Below are 21,359 nucleotides of genomic sequence, written 5' to 3'. Positions count from 1 at the left end.
AAAGACAACCTATCATCAGAAGATGGTTCTTAACATGCAATATATGTCCACACAAACATTTCCACTAACAGCAATGCATATACTGGTTCTTTATCCCTACAAGATCATATATAAAATCTTCTATCTGGCATCTAAGTCCTTCATAACCAATTTTCTTTCTATTCCATCGACACTAGTCATTTCCTGCTCCTCACTCACAAGACTACTCCTCCAGGTAATGTCTCTGCACTAGCTATCTAGCATGCTGAAAATACTCTCTTCATCTCTGCTTTTTAAATGTGCTGGCTTCCTTCAAGACTCAGCTCCTATCATACCTTTCTCAGAAAATCTTTCCTGGTATCCTAGAAAGCTAGTGTTTTCCCCAAGTGGATAGGCTACTTTTTATTTATTCTGCATATATCTTGTATGCATATAATTGTTTGCCTCTTGTCCTCCTCAGCAAAATGTAAGTTCCTTGAGAGCAGTATTTCCACTTTTCTTTGTATGTCTGGAATATAGGAAATGCTTAGTAAATGTTTGCAGTGACATAATATTAACTGGTTCCTAGAAAACATAAAGGAAAACATAGGAGAGCAGATAGTTTTATCAGAAGAAGGCATGTGTAAATAAATAATATGGCCTCTAATAAGAAACTACTGCTCAGAATTAGTTTCACAGATTCAACCATTATCATGGATTAGTGCCGACTGCAATAATTTGCAACTCTTAACAAGTAGCCAAACAGCAGGATATTACAATATTGTAATGAGGCTTGCGGATAACAATTAATAACATGAGAAATGACACTGGTCAGAGTAGTATTACATGTAAAAATCAAAAAACATTCATTAAGTACCTATTATGTGCCAGACATTAAAGATGTCTAATTTGTACTAAACCATCATGTATCTTCTGCTAAGGAGAGTAGAAGTAAACTTCAAAAAGCTTTATAAAGATCTTAACACCTATCAAAGAACATCTTTCTTGATAGACTACATCCTTACAGTGTTGGCCAGTTAGCAACACACCAAACATACACCCAAGAGCCACAGAATTCATGTGATGAAGTACTCCGAAGAGGAGATCCCTTGAGTTCATAGTGCTTTGAACCAAAAAGGTTCTCCAGGCTACAAATCTAATTATTGTAAATCCAGAAAACCTGTTCCAATGTGGAGCAACAGTGAAATAAAGGAAAAGGACTGAAGAGACAAAGCCCCAATTGCCACTGGTGTCTGGCTATAGAAAGCAATGTCTTTAAGAGGATTCTGCCATCTGAAAAAACAGCAGCCTATGGGGAAACCACACTGTTAACACTCATGCACAATGGAAGTCTTCAGGTAATTGACTAGTTCTTCCCAAAGAAATACATTCAAGGTCTTTTGTTCCTAAGAAGCTGAGTGTGCAGCTTATCCAATCTCAGCACACTTAAGCTACAAATCTTTTCCCTCAATGATATACCTCTCAGATTATGGCAAGTCAATCAACTCTACCTCAACAGTAAATGCAGACTCAGTTTGACTGCTTAACACCTTGCAAGAAATATGACAACCCATATATTGGTCTGTTAATAGCAAAGTATCTAAACTGCTTTGAGGAGATAAGTTACAAATGAATCTCCCTCAAGCAGACACTTGCCACATGAAATTCTTCCCCCTGAGTACTTACTTAATTTTTAACAGGTTGAGGGATTTGTTTGGTGATGCTGTTATCTCTCCTGTCTTGTTTCTATTGATGTAAACTGAGAAACCATTATTCCGGAAGCCAAATTCCTTTGCAACCTAAAACAAACCCAAAAGAAGAAAGGTATAAACACACACACACATACATGTGTGTGTGCATGCATGTGCACGCACACAAACATATACACATACATACAAACACACCCAGATTTTCTAAGTTCTCAGATTCAGAAAAATCATGCATTTAATGAGATCCTTCATTTATCTTGCAAAGTTGTGAGTAGTTCCCAAGAAAACAAATTCCCTCTGAAAGACAGGTGGCACCTCCTACATATATGCTGCTCACTCTGGAGTCAATTAGAGTAAGGAAATTAAGTTCAAAAGAAGCCAATCCCTGGCCCAAACATACAGATTGTCAACAGAAAGTATGGTAAAAATAAACTTAATGAAAATATAAAGGAGCAACAGATATAATCACAATTTGATTCAATATTAATTAAGCACGGACTACAAAATAAATGAATAAAAGTTTCTATCTTCTATAAATTTAACAAGGAAGATAAGACAATTACAATACAAATTAGAATATAAATACATAGAAAAGGTACAAATAATAATGATATTTCAATATTTCAAGTATTCATGATTTAGTGTAGGCATTTCCACTACCAAAAAAGATCTCAATCTTCTGCTTAATAAATAACTCTTCCTGATATGTCATGTTCCACCATGTCCCCATTCTTTTCATGCTCTTCTTCTTGTCCTCCCCCAACCCTCTTCTCCCTCCCCCCCCCAAAAAAAAAAATTAACCTCCTGGTGATGAACCTCCCGAGTTTCTCTAAATTCTATAAGACTTGGTCCTAGGATACCAATCCTACAATCCACAGCCAAGTTCCTATTTGAATCCATTTAACTTATTAAGACCTGCCAAAATTTGTGATTTGCTTGGCAGTCTTTAAGAATACAGGGTCACCTTCATTACATGATGAAGTATTGAAATAAGACTTTATTAGAGAAATAATAATAATAATTCCTGGTGTAGAGTTTTATGTCTTACTGAGTCTTTCTGAGCTACTGTTGAGAGTTAAAAGGAAAATATTTTTAACTGGGGAGCAGTGCTGGATGAAAGATAGTAGAAGATTTCCTAATGGAAGTGATACCTGACTTGGGTCTCAAAAGATGAGAATTATTTCAACAAGAATAGATGAGAAATAGGGGATGGGAAGTAACATTCTATGTACAGAGCAAAGGCACAAAGAAATAAAGAAGTGGAACAAATTCAAGGGAATGATGAATAACTGGATAACTAAAGATTTAAATGGGGAATATTGTCAGATTAATCTAGAAAGGAAGATGGATGCCAAACGGTGATGGGCCATTGCTGTGAAACTCACAAAGTCATAGTTTATTCAATAGACAATAGAGAACTGTGGAATGTTTTTGAGTGGTGGAGGTACATAATCAAAGACTAACACTAAAAAGGTTACTTTGGCAGTCATTTGCAGGACAGATTAGAGCAAAGAAACAATGAAGGAAGGAAAGCACCTTGTGCTCCTTTTCTCTCATTCTGTATTTTAAAAAAACAAATCTCTAAAGATGAACTTGTTTTTCCTATGGTTTTAAAATTATACTCTTAAATGTAGCTGGATGCACTAACATTTTAAAAAAGTCAACATAAATAATAAAACATGATTTTATTGATTCTTAAGAATTGAAAAAAATTAATGTAAAGAGCATCTTGTAACAGACTGACTTGATATTAAACAGTTGCTCTAAAGAAATATACGAGAAGCACAAGACTCACACTTCATCTTCAAAATTGACAACTCTATATCAGTCCCCTACTTTGCTTTTAAAAACAACTTTCAACAAAGTCAAAGGTAAGCAATAACAGAAATGTTGTAGAAGGGATTAATGAGTTGTGTGGAAAACCTGAATAATGCACTGAGATTTTTACAATTTATGAAATATATGCAACAAACTTTTTAAAATCAGAGTTGGAAATACTAAATTCCCAAAGTGAAACCAAGTAAAATATTAAACTAGTTATCAAATGTTATCAAGTATGATGCGATTAAGGACTAGATGACAAGACATTTATATTAATCAATGAGATTATTTATAAAATGGTGACACAGATAGAATAGGAAGAGTTAATAATACTTACTACCCTTACTTTTCTTAAGGCAATTTTTTTGAAGGGACAGGATGGGATGCACTTTAAAAGCACGTTTCAGACCAGTTCTGCCTTTATTTTTATGAATAATTCTGGGAAATTTCACCTGGCCAATAGGTGCTCTATGATGGTCTGCTGAAGAGAGTAGAAACAACAATGCTCACAAATCACATCCCATCAATATGATCCCTCCAGACTATCAACAGCTGGGGCTGTTAGGTATACACTCTCCCTAAGAAAGGCAAGATGCAACATAAACTGCTAGGAGAGAAGTATTGGGATTATAAATAAAGCTCTTCTGCTAGCAAATCAAAAGTCAGAATTCCAAGGTCTGTCTTCTAGTTTTCCCCCAGGAAAAAAGCAAATGTTGATGTTTCTTGCTTCATAGTATTTGATAATTCTGTTTCTGAAACTGAACATCAAAGTCTCTAGCAAATAAGTGTCAAATCTTAGAATGCTTGTGGCAATCTTATAACTTTAAAAATTCAAACTAAAGACTAATTAGTTCAATTTACTCTTCATATTTCTAGTTCATACTCTCTTCTACAAGCTTTTTAATAAGTCACTTTACTTCAGTTAATCCTTTATCTCTATCATAGTCTATAAAGAGAGCTCATCCAGAGTACCAGCGTACACTTTTTACATTTCTAGAAAAAAAAAAATGCTCGTAAATGTCTATTATTCAGTTAAAAAACAGAGTAATTTAAAATTTCAGCAACATTTCTTTGAACCCTGTAGTCACTTTTTTATGACCTTTCTCCTTTTATTCATATTGTTTATATATTCAAATTATTTCTATCACATGGGTGGGTAATAAAGAGCGTCAATAACATATAGAAATATAATTTAAGTTAAATATCTATTACTTTCCAAAAGGTACTTAATAACTTCACCAGCAAGTCATCTTATAACATCCCAAGTGCCAACCATTTTTGCTACAAACCCAGCCCAGGATTTTATACAATGCTGACCCAATTATGCTCATAGGGGTGAGGGAGAAGTGAGTGAAGGGAGGGAGGAAGAAATGAGTAAAGTGGGGGAGGGAAGAAGGAAGGGATGGGGAAAGAATAAAGGCAGGCAGAAAAGGGCAAACTGCTGAAAGGTAAACACAAAAGTCACAAATACCTTTTTCAAAAATGTTGCAGCTGTTTCTCTCTTGGTTGCAGTGATCCGCTTCACCCCCTCTGGTGATTGGACACGGATTATCTGTTAAAAATGAAACAAAAAGTTACTGAAAGAAACAAAGTCCTGTCCCATTATCTGGTTGAGACAAAATTGACAGTAGCTTTTCAGCATTAAAACAAAGACTGTCACTGAAACTTTAAAAGCCATGGGCCATATTTTTTTCCTCAACACCAAATCCATTCTTTCTAGAAATGGAAACGGTGCAAAGGAAGATTTGCAATCATCATCAGGTAATGTGTTATCCAAAGGCATAGTTCTAACTTGCAAGTTTAAGATTATTTTGAAAAGAGAAATGATTTTATATTTTCTGCTGAATAACACAGCTTGCATTTTAGGAAATATAAAAGAGTAGATCTGGGACAGTGAGATTATTTTTATCCTAAGTCTTTGAGATTTATTCATGAAAGAAAATATGTATCATCACTGAAAGAAGATTCAAAGTCCTGCTGAAAAGGACTTAACTTAATTCTGGAATCTTTTTACAAATGTACTGGCTGACCTATACTACAAGAAATCAAACCCACCACTTATCCTTGGTAAGACGTTCAAGAGAATTAAGAAAGAGAGTCCTGTGCCATAATAAAGAAAATTCAATGTATTTTTATAGGAAAAGAGGATAGGAACTGAGACTGTTATTCCATAGTTGAGGAAACTTCCCCTGCCATTGTAAACAAATTATCTTCTTTGCAACTTAGTTTTAGAGAGCTGGCTGGTTCACTATTAAGTTACTTGCCCAGGGTCAAAAATCATTAATTGATAGAGATGGGACTTGGGCCCAGGTCTTCAGGTTCTATCCACACCATCACACTGCCTTTATAATCTTTTTAGCAAGTCTAAAAATTCAGGTACAAGATAAATTGAAAAATATATGTTTGGCCAGTGAGCGGAGGTCACCCTTTCCTGGAGGACTTAAATTTTTCATTTTAATCAAAGTTATTGCTTCATTCAAAGAGTACTGCTGAAACAGAAGGACAATATTGTGAAGAAATAAATGCTGCTCTAGCCATCTGAACAGAAACTATCCATGCAACAACAGACTGCCAAAAAGCATTTCTGCTACAATTATTTTTTTTCAACATTTACCATACTATTTTCCAGGTAAAAATGCTATCTCATATGAGAAATGTATGATCTTTTAAAAATTATTTCCACTATTACATGGCAAAATGACCCTTTGGCTCCAGACTCCTTGAACTTGACACATTCAGGGTGAAATTCATCAAGACTAATTCATGTCCTCCTAAAACAAAGGATCACAGAATTTGGAGCTGAAAGGAATCTTAAATGTCTAGTCCAACCCCTCTCACTCTATAGATTAAGGTAACAGATTTAGAGATGTGAGATGATTTTCCCAAGGTCATAGGTAAAAAGTAGATGACTCAGTTTCAAGTTCAGATCCTCTGACTCCAAATAATGGGATGTCTTTTTTGTTAGCTAATAAATCACTTAACTTTTGTCTTAAAAAACTTTTCAAATTCTAAGTTTAAGACAATTTATTTCTTGAAATGAGCATTATGAACATCCCATTCATTGAAAATTTAGAAAAAAATTTACCTGTTTTACTCTAAACTTTTAAATTCAGACTAGTTCTTTTAATTTTTGGATTATTTCTTTTACATATGAATTCAAATTTCTATAAATGTCTCCACATTAAAAAGCATTTCAATACTTATGTAAAATATATACATACTTATAAAAACATTTCCATTAACATTTGAATCTTCCGGTTCTAAACTAGGGGAAAAACATTATTTGGCTATCTGTTCTAGAATAATTAGGAATATTAAAACTAATTCCTGAACTAATCAATTTGCTCAAAAACAACATGGTACTTATTTTTCCTCTAAAAAACTGAATCCCAGGTTTCTAAAACAGTTCCTCAAACTAAAGAAATTATTCTAATTTGATCATCTTAAACAGTATAGAACTGCATTTGCTCCTAAACCGATTTCATATTTTCTGCTAATAAAAGATAAAACAAATTTCTACTAATTCTAGAATACATAAAAAGAGACACAGACCTGAATGTAAAACTACTAAATTTCTCTATCAAACAAGGGCAAGCATGAGCTCTATTATATACATCACAGAAAAAGAATATTTAGAATTAAAATTCTGGGATTTTAACCTTTTGGGGAGAAAGGGGGCATTACACAGATTCCCTTTGGCAGTTTGGTGAAGCCTGCTATCCCCTCTCAGAATGTTTTTAAATCCATAAAATCATATATATAGACTTACAAGGTTAACGAATTATGTTAAATACAATTATCAAAATATTTTTAAATAGGCTCCTAGATCCCATGTTAAAAACCCTTGTCTTCTGACTGATTTGATGATCAACAATACACTAAATATTCTTTAGAAGAATTAATCTAACTAAATTCATTCTCCCCCTAAAGATAAATATATTTCAAAAGTATAGTATGAGATTGTGTTTAGTTGCTTAATCAAATAATTTCTTCAAGAAACCTAGTTTTCTTTATTAATGGTGGAATAGCCTTAGAAAAGTGGTCTTTTTCTGGACATCACCAGATTCAAGAACTTTGTAAGAAGATCTGACTAGTCTTACCCCAAATGGAACGAAGGGTTTAGTTTTCCTGTAAACGGAAGGTATCCAACGCAGCTTTTTAAACTACCAACAGTTCCTTATTTCTAGCCCCAAGTCACTTGATTTCTGTAATCTCATTTTTCATTTCTGCAACCTTGTATCTAAAAGCATCAATATTTTACCGTCTTAGTTTTTTTTTTAATACTACTCCTTTCCCTCCCATAAGAGGATAGAATCACCAGTGAATACGGTGCCATAAAACAGAAACTTACATAGAAGCCGCAGAGGTGAGTGAAAAGTCTAGAATCAAGAAGTTTGGCTCAAGATAGATATATCCAGGGCGGGATGATTTCACCCTGAAGTTCTGCCCAAACAGCAGGTGCAAGAAAGCACCCTAACTATGCCGGGACATCACTCATGACACTCCACAGCTACTTCCCTAATGATCCCTGCTAATCTTCCTTAGTCATTTGCTTCAAAAACTTATCACAGCCTAAGAAGTAGTCTAATTCTGTGCTTTCTGATTAAGATTTAATTTTACTGTAAGGTATTAAGGGGTGATGTTAAATTTCCCAAACATAGGTGAAGGAAAAAATTTGCCACGTTCCTTGTAAGGCAAACATTTAACAAGCTTTTTTAAGTCACATTACTGTACTTTTGTTCTGAACCTTCTGTGGAGGAAAGGAAGTTTTTTCGATGGTGTCCTTATTTGTAGCTACTATGCTCCTTGGAATTCATGAGAAGGAAGAGAAGTGGAGGCAGAAAAGAGAAAAGGGGAGGTTGTGGCTGGAGGGTCTGTTTGTTTGGGACTTTTCCTCCCCTGGCCTTCAAGGTCGGGGTGTTCCCCAGGGCAGACAGGCACTCTCCTCCGGACCCCGGCAATCTTTCGGAGGCTAAGTCCCGAAGAAGGCCGAAGATGAGAAAGGGCCCAGATGGCAGGGCCAGGGAAGGGAAGAAGCTCGAAGGCCCGAGGACCAGGAGGCGAGGGAGACGCGGGTCCACGCCCCGCAGGCCTCGGCGGTGAAATCTGCTGCCTCATCCCGGAGGCGCCCCACTCGGCTCGCCCTCCCCGCCCGCACCGGCCGGCCCGCGGGGGACTGACTCACGATGCTCTCGGCCATGGCCGCTGCTGCCGTCGCTGGGCCCCGGCGCCCGGCCCCCGCCGCCCGCCGCCCCGAGTGTCCCGGAGCCGCAGCTCCGGCTCTAGCCCTGGCCCTGGCCTCGCTCCTCCGTCCGCTCCGCAGCCACGGCCGCCGCTCCAACTCCGCCCGCCCGGCCTCAGCTTGGAGCCGACGTCCCGGTGCCACGCTCAATACGCTCCCCCAGGCACGCAGAGCCGGAAACAAGGTTCCGGCTTCCACCGCGGGAAGGTCCCCAGCGCCACCCTTTCCCTTCCTCCCCTCAAGCCTGCGTTTCTCCTGCTCTGAGAGCAGTTCCTCATCGCTTCCCCGCTTCCAGGGCCTGCTGCTGTTCCTTCTGCTTGCTACTTTAGATATTCATCAAGCGCGTGGCGTGCTCCAAATACTGAGAAAGGAGACCACAATCTTGTCTCCTACTATGAAATATAAACCCCCAATAGGCAAGAACGATTTCATTCCAACTTAGTGCCTGAATCTTCATAAATACTTGTTTAGTTTGCCTTGAGAAATTCGAGTAAGAAAAGAAATTAAGACCTGTTCACAGGTATATTTCAAGATAGGATATAACTATATAAGGAAAATATAAATATTCATAGAAATATATGAAAATATAAATAAAAATATGACTATATAAAATATAAATAGAAATTCAGAGATGAAGCAAACGATCAACATTTATTAAGTGCCCACTATGTACAGGCACTATACCAAGCATAGGGGACACAAAAAGAGAAAAAGTCTCTGCCCTCAAAAATTTTACAATCTAATAGAGAAGACAAACAGGTACAAAGCAAGATGTTCAGTTGTTTCTGCTCTTCACAACCTCATTTGGAGTTTCCTGGCAAAGATACTGGAGCAGTTTGTCATGTTCTTCTCCAGCTCATTTTAGTGACAAGGAAACTGAGGTAGACTGGTTAAGCGATTTGTTCAGCCACAGCTAGTGTGGGAAGTCAACAGGCTTCCTTCCCCATTCAAACCCTGGCATTTTATCCACTGTGCCACCTAGCTGCCCAAAGCAAATAGAAAATCATTAACCGTGGAATTGAGAGGGGCTGGGGAAGATTTCTTGATTTGTATCTAGGAGGGACGGTGGAAGGCTTCCTGGGAAGGTAGCTTTTAAATGGCGATAGATGGGTAGCATCTTTAACAAGCAAAAATTTAGTGAAATGGAGAAGTCTTTCTGGGCACAGAGAATTTCATAAGTACCTATGGAAAGGTGTGAAATAAGTAATCGTTTGACTAGAGGAGAAGGGTACTTGAAAAAAAGAGTTGGAAATAAGGCCAGAAAGCTAGATTATGGTCAGGATTAATGCAAGAGGTGTAAAAGCAAAAGGAGGCTTCTTAGTATAGAATCTCAATTAGTTTCATCTCTGACCCCTGTGATGTTTAGCAAGTTACAGTCTCTCAGAGCTGGAATCAACTCTGAGACTAAGTTGCAGTTGTTATTTCTTCATTGAGAGTTTCTTATATCAGTAAAATTATAGGTGTTATTTTAAAAAAATTTAAAAAGTTATTTAACATTTTTGGATGATAGAGTAATGTAATCAGATCTGTGTTAGGCATTAGGAAATTCACTTTATGGGCAGATAGGTGGCAAAGTGGATATAGAGCACCAGGCCTGAAGTTCAGAAGTCTCATTTTATGTATTCAAATCTGGTCAAGTCACTTAATCCTATTTGCCTCAGTTTCCTCATCTGTAAAATGAGTTGGAGAAGGAAATAGAAAACCACTTCAGTGTCTTTGCAAGAAAATTCTGAAATAGAGACAACAAAACAACCAATAACATTTTATTTGTGTTCTTCATTCATTAAAATAGAAGGGTAGGAAATATTTTTTGGCTCCTATTTTTATTCCCTGAATTTAGCTGTCACGTCAGTTTACTCCGCTCCCCTTATGAGGTAGGGGAGCCACTCTTTCTCACCTCCACCCTTCCTGAGTCCCCATATGTGTGAACTTTTTCTCCAATTATCAAATTTTTCTATTCCCTAACTGGCTGGGGTTGGAGGAGGTCAGCAGGGGGCAGTCTTTAGCATTTAGCAAAGACGCTGAGCATTTGCCTGCTGGCCTGGCCACTACCACACGGAAGCTTCTTGGAGATGTTCTTCACCACCTGCCATCAAGTAAAAATGCTTAGTCATAGCTTAGTCTTTGTCTGTAGTCATTCATCTAGCTTCCCTTCTTATTTTTCCTGCTTTGGGGGAATTATAATAATAGTCATCATAATAAGCTCTTTAGTTTGTCTGGAGCCCTGTGCCAGAAAGAATTTCTCTTAATTTTCTCTGTAAAATATATATTACAGTTGCAAAACCTAACTCTTATCTTTCCCTATAGACTTTTAATTAAATTTTAAAAGATTTTTTTAATCTTCCTCAACACCCCCCCCCCACTCCCTTGGTCACACACTAGCAATGATGAAATTATCAACAAATATTTTAGTTTGGTAACTAAATATTATATGTATATAGCTATTCACAGTATTGATAGGCCATTGAGCTTGGTTTCAAATTTTGATTGAGAAATGATAATCGTTTATGTTGTACATTACACATCCTCAATCTTTAGTTCTTCTGTTTGGGAGCCTATGACTCTACTTACAATAGGTATATAAATAATGTACATTATTATATCATTATAAATCATAATATATAAATTATAAATAATGTAAATATCCCATTATTAGCTCATATAATTCTTAAAATAACATCATAGAGTAAGTGCTATTATTTTCCCTTTTTTAGAAATAAAGAAACTGAGGTTAAGCGATTTTCCCACAGCCATAGATTAGTAATACCTGAAGCAGGATTTCAACTCAGGTCTTCTTAATGCCACATTTCAGAGCTCTACTTTTGTGTCATCTAGATCAATTCCCAAGTTCTGTCTTCTACAATGAATATATCTTAATGGTAAAGTTGATCAGGTGATTCACAGATTTTGAATGAGTTATCTTCTCAGCTCTGACCTTGAACTCTCCTAGTTCTTTGACATTTGTTTTCAGTGTTATTTAATGTTCCTTGTTTTTAATTCTTGTGCTCACTCCTAAAATTTTTCTTTTCATTTCTTCTCTTATGTCTCTCTTTTTTTCTGTCTCTCTCTGTTTCTGTCTTTGTCTGTCTGTCTGTCTGTCTGAATGTCTTTCTCAGGCTCTCTGATCCCAGAGGTTTACTTTACCATATTTGTGATAGATTTGGTGAGGACTCCCTCAACTGAGAACTTCTAAACTCCAGCTATCCACAAACTTCAGCTTTCCCAGTTAGCAGGGATTACAGAGATGCGCCATCTGACTAGTCACAAAACTTTTCAAGTAACTTTTACCTCTCTGATCAATAAACTAATCCATAATCACAATATTTAGCAATATGCTATTATAAAAGGAAATAAACTCTGTAATATTATGCCACAATGATTATTGATGGGGTATAGCTTCTAGGGGAAATATAGTAATAACTCTGAGGTCCCCTGACCTTAGAGTGCTATTGTTTTAACAATCTGTCAATGATTCTAAAGTGTCCTGGTTTTAGGAATACTATAGTATAGTCCTACAAACATTGCTGACTGTCAGATTGACAATCTGTTGATCAGTGATAATTAAGTTCCTGAAACAGTGAATAGAGCACCCTTCAGACCTACACAGGGGTCCTCAAACTTTTAAAATAGGGGGCCAGTTCACTGTCCCTCAGACTATTGGAGGGCTGGACTATAATAAAAACAAAAACTTTGTTTTGTGGGCCTTTAAATAAAGAAACTTCATAGCCCTGGGTGAGGGGGATAATCATCCTCAGCTGCTGCATCTGGCCCGCGGGCCATAGTTTGAGGACCCCCAAATTAAGCCATAAAATTAGCAAATAGTATCTCTAAGACTTGGTCTCTCTAACTTTAACTGTAAATTTATCTTCTTGCTCCTGGTACTATGCTAAATCCTTTTGGAACTTAACCTGCTTCAATTGGCGTTACAACTGTGGTGTCTTTCCCCTTCCGCCATAGTGGTATCTCCTCTAACTCCACTATGCTTCCCAACCTCACTTTTCTTTGCAACTAACTAACTCTTTTAGGCCCTTTTAGGGCTAAGTCCCTTTTAGGATTTAATCTGCGGGCTAAGAGCCTGCGCCAGCCTCATGGGGTGCTTCCTTTCTGTGGGGTAATTGTGAGTTCCACTGAGGAACTTGTTTTTCATATGCTCTCCCACTCTTATTTACCATTCCTGAAGTCTATCATATCCCTTCATTTGTCTGTAACCTATTCACCTAAATAAATCTACCTTTTGCTAAAGAGAATAGATATTGTGAATTCTTCACATGACTGAACCCCTACTTTTGGTATCTGCCATCATTTAGTGTCAAGCCTCACATCATAGATCACATCAATTATTATATATTATTTTATATAATGTTTTTTAAGTGCCAGTAAAGCTAATATGCAAAAGAATCCTGCTTCAAAGAAACAGGAAGGTAGAAATAAAAGATTAGTATTCAAACAGTCAAAGGTGGGGGAAGTCCCTAAGTGAACTCCCATCATAGAAATTTAAAGGGATGGTATCCCTATTATTACTGATCAGCTGCTTTATCTCAGTATAAACTATTCTCACTTTGGAAAGTTGTATAAAAAGATATATAATTCTCTTTTTTGTTAATTTTTTACTAGAAACACTACTTCTGGCAAAATACCTCAGTGTTAGCTCTACCTCTAAGTCTTATCCAGAAATATTTCCCCCTCTCAGATGCTTTCTCTTCACAATATTTCCACTTCAAATGGAAACTTCTGGTGCTGGTAGTTACTGCTATTTATGAGGTCAAAATAAACATTTAAAATAAAGAAAAGTAAATGAACTACTCTCCAGCAATGCCCAAAAGAAAAGACTTCAGGCTTCCATAAAGGAGCTCAGATACTGCCTCAGAGAGAAGACAATGGTTCAGCGACATAGCTTCTGTTCGAATATACTTCATGCTGAATGAGTCCAGACAACCAAGCTCCCCAGTTTCTGGTCTCTTCAGTTCCCTCTATCTAATGCTTCTTTCTCAGCACCAGTGTGACTTCCTAAAATTTCCTCTCAGCACCTCCCTGATTCTTCCACTTGTCCCATCAGGAGCTATGTTCCTCTTTGAATATTTCTCTGAACTCAGTGAACTGACTTTTAGAGGTCACCCAGAATCATGGCCTATCATTCTCCTTCCCATTATTCACCTTACTCTCTTTCTGATTTGCTCAAAGTACCGACTCTAACCATTACTCATAAAGTAATCACCTAGGTCTGTATTTTATGGTGAGGGTAACAACCTAGCACCTCCTTATCTAATCCCTGTTCTGTGATTTGGTCAGTAAAAGACCAACTCCATTACACTTATCCTTGCTTCCATTTTCTGCACATAGTCTGTTAAACTTAAAGAAATCTAGAGAGTCAACTGAAAATTGATAGAAATAATAACTTCAGTAAAGGAGCAGGATATAAAAGTAGCCCACACATAAAATCAGCCTCTCTGTATTAGCAATAAAACCCAGCAAAAAGAGATAGAAAAATAAATTTCATTCAAAACTAACATAGAATGTATAAAATATCTGGTAATCTACTTTCTAAGACACACTCAGGAATTATATAAATACAACTACAAAACATTTTTTAAAGAAATTAAAGAAGACAAATAATTGGAGAGGAATTAATTGTTCATGTTTGAGGAGGAGTAGTAACATAATAAAAATGACAAGACTACCTAAATTAATTTACAGATTTGATGCCATGCTAATCAAACCATTAAAAGATTGTTTTGTAAAACTAAAGAAAATTACTCTGGGGGAGGGGGTGGAGAGAGGGAGAGGAAAAATCAGAACAGAAGTGAATGCAAGGGATGATGTAAAAAATTACCCTGGCATGGGTTCTGTCAATAAAAAGTTATTTAAAAAAAAAAAAGAAAAGAAAAGAAAATTACAACAAAATTCATTTAATGGAACAAAAGAACAAGAATTTCCATGGAAATATTGGGAAAAAACCGTGGGAAAGATTTTAGAAATAATTAGATCTCACCAGATCTCTAATTATAAAATAGTAATCACCAAAACTTTGTGCTGCTGATTAAAAAATAGAAAAGTTGACCAATGAATAAGATAAATTACCCAAGATCCAAATATAATTTAAAATGATAGCATATTTTTTTGATAAACCCAAAGACACAAATAATGGAATAAGGACAAAAAACAGTTGGGAAAATGGGAAAGAATTCTCAGAGAATCAGAAAAGGATGTCAATGAAACATTTAAATATATATATGTGTGTGTGTGTGTGTGTTTAAGAATCAGGAAAGTTCAGAAGGGGACATAAGTAAGTCCCTATTTGTCTAATGTTAAATTTAACTGATTAATTTAACTTGTGATCTCAATGATCTGGTAGTTCCTTTTAATGATGCTGATCACGTGGTTTTTATATACATAGTATATCTCTGTAATTCTTAATCATTTGTTGCAAAAGATCCAAACAGCATAGTAGGAGCCTTCCTTACTTTCTCTCAAATTCTATTATTACTCAAAGGACTTCAAATTATACAACCACAGGAAAGGCCAAATGGTTGAAAAATGTCTGTTATGATAGATTTCAACCTCTAACTGAATGGACACTTCATAGAATTTGTTCAACAGTTTAAATATCTGGAACAAATAGTATGATAGACAATGAGATGACCTCAGTTCATGAAAAGGAGCAGGAGAGAGGACTGGATTTTCTTTTGGGAAAATTTGAAGGACTTTTACTGGCCCTAAGCTTCCTATAACAATAAAGGCTCATCTTTTCAATATAAGCACCTTACTAATATTGCTGTACAATTGCTGGAAGACCAATACCTCCAAAGAATTAAAAATGAGCATTGGAAAAGCATATATGATGAGTGTGATCAGGAACAACATATAAAACCAAGGGGGAACTCTGAAGGATTGGATTAAGAGATGTCATCAAAGACAGAAAGAGAAAATGGGGTGGTCACATAATTTCAGTGAGGGATTACAAGAGGAAAACCAGATTACTACTTTGCTTAAATTTAATAAATATTAACACAGATTGTAATGTAGTAGATTCATGGTTTCATATACAATCTTCTTTCTCTGGCCCTCTTTGCATACAGAAATGCTGTGTTTGTTGATGATATTTTAGTTCAAATAGTTCAAAACAAAATAGTTTTGTTGTGATGAAGAACCTAAAAAATCCAAGTTCTTCATCACAACAAGGTTTGCAGTCATTGCCAAGCAGAAGTTCGGGACCAGAAGGAATCTGAAAAGTAAGACTGGATTTTGAGTGTGGATGCCCAATCAGCACTTCCTCCTTCTTCAGTTTCTCCTTGGAGCTGTATAGCTAATCTGCTATCCATCCCATTTCTTTTATGCATTTAGGAGTAAGAGAGTCCTCAGTGAGGCAGGCAATCAATAACAGCTTGCAGTGACTAGAGTTGCCTCAGAAAAAAAAACAGCTGAGTGCAACGGTGAGTGACTGAGGCTTGACTGGTGGCTTGAAGGTAGTGCCATCCAGTGGCCAATTTAGATAGTACACTCTCTTATTGGTTAAGGGACAGTTTGCTTTTCTATAAGCTCTCCAAGAAAGCTGGTGAGGGATTAGTCATAAGTATGATAGCTCAGGGAATGTCATCTCAAACATCTTCTAAGTACACAAACAATATCCGCTATTGTCACATAAAAAACGTGCTCCCCCCAAATAAATAAGGAAGGGAATGAAAAAATTTATTGAATTTTAAATGAATTAAGATAAGTGAGATGAGACAGCTCAAAAGAATAATTGTTGGATTTTTATGGTTTTGCTTTAGGCTTTAGGATGTAGCAAAGAGGAGGAAATTGTGAAAAAGGGGTCCAAAATAAAAATAGCAGGAGGCAATGCAATAAACTCCTCACAACCAAAAAACAAACAAGCAAAAAATTCCTCTATACAGATCTATAAACATCTATCACCAAACAGAATCCTGATGAGTAAATCCAAGAAAAAAAATTATGAGCCATTTTTCTAGGTCAATTCAGCATAGGGAAACAGTTAAGAAAGTATATGAATTTTGGGGAAGGGAAGCTACTGTAGGGTAGCACTCCAGGCCAGGAGAACTTTTTATCCTGGATCATATTAGGAAGGAATCATTGAAAGCTAGCAGATTCCCAGCTTGAGCTGCCCCTAAGTTCCCAAGATAAGATAATGTTTAATACTCCCAAGAAAACTTGAAACTTGTTGGGCACTACCATCAAATCTGAAGTCAAGAAGTAGGCTGAAAGAATTAGGAAACAAGAAAAAAAAATTCCTTTATAAAGAGCTATTGTAGTAACAGGGATACTCAAGGCACAAACCTGAAATCAAGGAAGGATTCCAAAAGCTCTACAAGCAAAGCCCCAAAGGAAAATATAGTTTTGGGTTATGGATAGTAAATTAAGTAGAATTCCTGAAAGTGATGAATGAAGAGATTTAAAGATTTTTTTTAAATAAATGAAATGAGAGTGCTAGAGGAAAACACTGGAAAAGAAGTGAGAGCTATGGAAGAAAAAGTTGGAAAAGGAATTCACAGATTAGCATAAGAGGCACAAAACTTTGCCTAAACAACAAGCTCCCTGAAAATTAGAATGGACCAAATAGAAACCAATGACTCCATAAGAAATAGTGAAACAGAATCAAAAAGTGAAGAAATAGAAGGAAATTTTAAGATATCTGACAGAAAAAAAATTGACTTGGAAAGTAAGATTGACAAGAGATAAATTTTTAAATGGATTATCTGAATGCCATAATTGAAAAAAAAATCCTAGATATCAAATTTCAAAAATCTTAAAACTTTTCAAATCTCCTAGAGCCAGAAGGCAAAGAGGAAACAAAATGTAAAATAGAATTTCCTAATGGAAACCCCAAAATGAAAGTTCCCAGGTATATGATAGCCAAAATGCAAAATTTTCAGATCAAAGAAAAAAATAGTTCAAACGTCCAGAAAGAAAAAAACTCAAGTATCAATAAGGCTCACCCACAAATTAGTTAGCAGTCACCACTATAAAGGAGCAAAGAGTTTAGGATATGATGTTCTAAAAGGCAAAGGATAGAAAATTATAGCAAAACATAACTTACTAGACAAACCTGAGTATAGTCAATTTTTCTATAATGTGACATAAATCACTTCCCCATGCAAAACTGCACAATAAAAACCATAAGGCTGATAAGGAAAAAATTGTTTAGGGACACAAATACTCAAAAACTGTCAGTGACACAAAAAACATTTTAAGTCACTTCATTCATGTCTAACTCTTTGTGACTCCATTTGAGATTTTCTTGACAGAGAAACTAGAATGATTTGCCATTTCCTTTTCCAGATTTTTTTTTTTTACAGATGAGGAAACTGAGGCAAACAGAATAAAGTGGCTTGCATGACCCTAGAGTCATACAGCTAGTAAGTGTCTGAGGACAGTTTTGAACTTTTCTTCCTGATTCTAGGCTAGCCTTCTATCCACTGAATCAATTAGCTGCCCTACCAAAAAAAAAAAAAAATAGAAATTTGATAAAAATGGTGATTGTTTTACATATGCAAAATGGGTAAGAAATACATTAAAAAGTGGCAGTGTCCATGGCCTTGGACTGCTGCTTAGACCATACACATGAGCAGGGGATCCAGCCCATAACCTGCAGAAGATGGGGCAGGGGGAAGAAGGTGAAGTCCATAAAAAATACAAGCTGTCTTCTGCCCACAGCTCCAATTGTGCCAGAAGATATATAATAAATAGGATACTTAAAAAAAAAAAAAAGACCTGGAATTTACCACAAGTGTTGCTGCATATGAGTTAAGATGGAATTTTCTGTATTTTCATTATTTCTCATAGATGAAATCAAACATGAGCAAACAAGTAAGTTATGTTCAAATTGTTCCCTAATATATCAAATGCATTGGAACAAATTCATCTTTTCAAAATAAATAATATAGCAGGACTAACAGGAAAACCCTACAGGAGGAAAAATCCTATCATCAGGAGATATAGAGTAAATCAAATTAGATAAAGATTGGGACTGTCCTGTTATATCTTGATGACTTTGAGAGAAAAAATGGAAAAGGGGCTGGGAAGAAGAGAAAGAAACATTAAGGAAAATTATCTTATTTAATTAGGGTATATAAGTAAATGATATAAAAAAGAAGAGGATATGGGGGAGTAGCTAACACTTGAACCTTTCTCTTATCTGAATTATCAAAGGAGGGAAAAATACATATAGACATACATGTAGGGTACAGAAATAAATTTCACTCAATAGGGAAAGGAGAGAGGGTAATTAAGAGATAGGGTAGATTAAGGGAAACAAAAGAAAACCAACTCTAAAAAGATAAAAAAGAAGAAAAACTCTAAAAATATACAAAGATGTGTATACCTATTTTTGAGGTAGCAAAGAATGGAAATCTGAGAAAGTGGCCATAAATTGTGGAATGGCTGAATAAATTATGGCATACAAATGTAACAGAATATTAATATACTGTAAAAAATGTTGAAAGAGGGAATGCTTACAAAGAAATTTGAGAAGACTTTTATTAACTGATGCAGGACAAAGTGAACAGAATCATAGAAAAGACAAACAAATTTGAAAGAATTAGAAATTCTATTCAGCATAATTACCAATCATGATTCCAGAAGACTAATAACAAATTTCCCACTTCCTAATAAAGTGGTAAAGGATTGAGTATACAGAATTTATATCTATATATACATACATATACACATTTACATATAAACACACATATATATAGAAAATATTATAGATATAGGAAATGGTCAAAAATGGAAATTTCTTTTGCTTGACTACTCATGTTTGTAGGAAGTATTTTATTTTTCTTTTGCTCTCAATGGAAGAGTGGATGGAAGTAAGAGAAGGTAGATTTTTGCTACTTGAAAAAATATATAATCTTTAAAAATATGCATGAGGATGACTGATAGGCATTCCAACAAGAATGAGGGACAGGATCAAGAATACATAGAGGTATAAAGTTAGCCTTAGCAAGGAACAGGATAAAAAGGAAAGGAAGCGAAAATGGATTCAGACATAGATAGATATAGGCACAAAGGAAGAACATTATAGGTATTCACACCAGATGGCCCCCAATCTTCTTAGTAAAGACTGAGTTAATTATCCTGAGAGGGAGCAGAATGAAAATGAAATTGAGGGATAAGACAAGAAGACGGTCTTTTGAAATAGTTATTATGGGATATATGACAGGATGGTAATAAAAGATGAAGGAATGGTTATTCCACCAGGGAAGTCTTCATCTAATTAACCAACAGGTTTGAGACTTGTTGGTTATGTGGTTTAGCCCATCTGCCAAGATGGTTTACTGGGGTGTGGCTGTTGCACATAGAACATTTTCTCAGAGCTACAGAAGAGTTGTACCAGGTAAACACCAAAGGAAGTTGAAGAGCCCTGAAAAGGAATCAATCAGAACCTTCATTCCAGAGGTGATAGTCCTCTTTGAACATCCATTATACCCCTACTTATGAACAAGAATTTTTTTGCTTAGAGGTAAGAATTAACAGAAGACCGGGATAGCAAGGATATATTCTCCCCAACCCTCACCTCCATGATTATCATATGTAAGAAAGAAAGATTTTTAAAAATAAGAAAAGTGAAGAACACCTCCTCTCTCAGCAAGAGATAATATATTTAGGGATGAATTTTCATCATAGACAATGTAATGGGCTTAATCCCCAAGACAAATATGAACTAGTTGAACCACTGTGGATGTATCCTAAATCCAAGCTTCAAGGGAGATGCTAATTTACATTAGACCATATGGGACAATATCTCATCACTGCAATTAAGGACATTGCCTGATTCGTTTAATTCTTATTTAAATTGTGAAGCACACTGAATTTAAGTCCCTTGACACAGGTCCTTTCCTGCTATAACCAAGACAAAATTAACAAAGATCTCATTCCACCTTTAGTACTTTTATGCTACTTACCATTGGCTCCTTCCTAAAATCAAACCTGCAAGATTCACACAGATGGCATCTGTAAAGTCTGCATCATAGCAACATTCTATTTAGAATCTTGCAACTGATGTGTTCTGATGCTTCTGCTTATTTGGTAGTTTCCCTACCTCTACAGCTAACAGATCTCAGCCTCCTACTCCCCTAATCTTTGTCATTCACTATCCCTATCTTCCAACATGAAAATTCTTTTCCTTTGCTTTTATATAGTTTCATATGCATCTATCCCAGTCTTTCGTTTCCTGAGTCCAGATTCCTGCCCACCTCTTCCATTGTGCTTTCTGTCTAGATCTGCAGTTCTATAAATTCCCTATGAATGTGGTTCTGTAGGTCTAGAAGTGTCTGATGTCTGCATCTTTGTCTATGTAGTGCATGTATACATAAAGTTCACACCAATAATTTTGTACCTACAGTCTGTTGTATTTAAATTTTATTTTCAATTTCTTCCTCTTCTATTCCTTCTAACTCCTAATACTAAAATCTAGATTTCTTTTTTATGTGTTCTTTATTATTTTGAATTTAATAATCATCAAATATACATTTAAATATACAAATATAAAACAAGAGAGAGGATTGTATAAAAACTGTGAACTTCTGACATATACTTTATCTTTAAAATTGTATACACATGTATAATTTAATAAGGTAGAAATACAATTCCTCTAATTGTATCCCCTGTGCATT

At 35.9% G+C, this 21,359-nt stretch overlaps 2 protein-coding genes across 3 annotated transcripts in view; one reads left to right on the top strand and one right to left on the bottom strand.

The window, feature by feature from the left end:
- Positions 1-8,851, bottom strand: part of NPLOC4 (NPL4 homolog, ubiquitin recognition factor) — a 59,313-nt gene extending 50,462 nt beyond the window's left edge. The window contains exons 1-3 of one of the 2 annotated variants that reach the window (XM_051995384.1): positions 8,674-8,851; positions 4,960-5,040; positions 1,645-1,757 (exon numbers count right to left, since the gene is read on the bottom strand). In XM_051995384.1, coding sequence (XP_051851344.1) covers positions 1,645-1,757; positions 4,960-5,040; positions 8,674-8,688 — 209 coding nt within the window. In that variant the 5' untranslated portion in view covers positions 8,689-8,851. Of the gene's footprint in view, positions 1-1,644; positions 1,758-3,825; positions 3,970-4,959; positions 5,041-8,673 lie in introns of those variants that run through there. The other variant, XM_051995385.1, reaches the window with a different exon arrangement.
- The window catches only part of TSPAN10 (tetraspanin 10), a 39,077-nt gene continuing 26,404 nt past the window's right edge, over positions 8,687-21,359 (top strand). The window contains exon 1 of the mRNA XM_051996647.1: positions 8,687-9,070. Coding sequence (XP_051852607.1) covers positions 8,687-9,070 — 384 coding nt within the window. The remainder of the gene's footprint in view (positions 9,071-21,359) is intronic.

This window comes from Antechinus flavipes, chromosome 4, assembly GCF_016432865.1.
Source record: "Antechinus flavipes isolate AdamAnt ecotype Samford, QLD, Australia chromosome 4, AdamAnt_v2, whole genome shotgun sequence".
Classification (NCBI taxonomy): Eukaryota; Metazoa; Chordata; class Mammalia; order Dasyuromorphia; family Dasyuridae; genus Antechinus; species Antechinus flavipes.
This window is presented reverse-complemented; position numbering and strand designations above follow the sequence as displayed.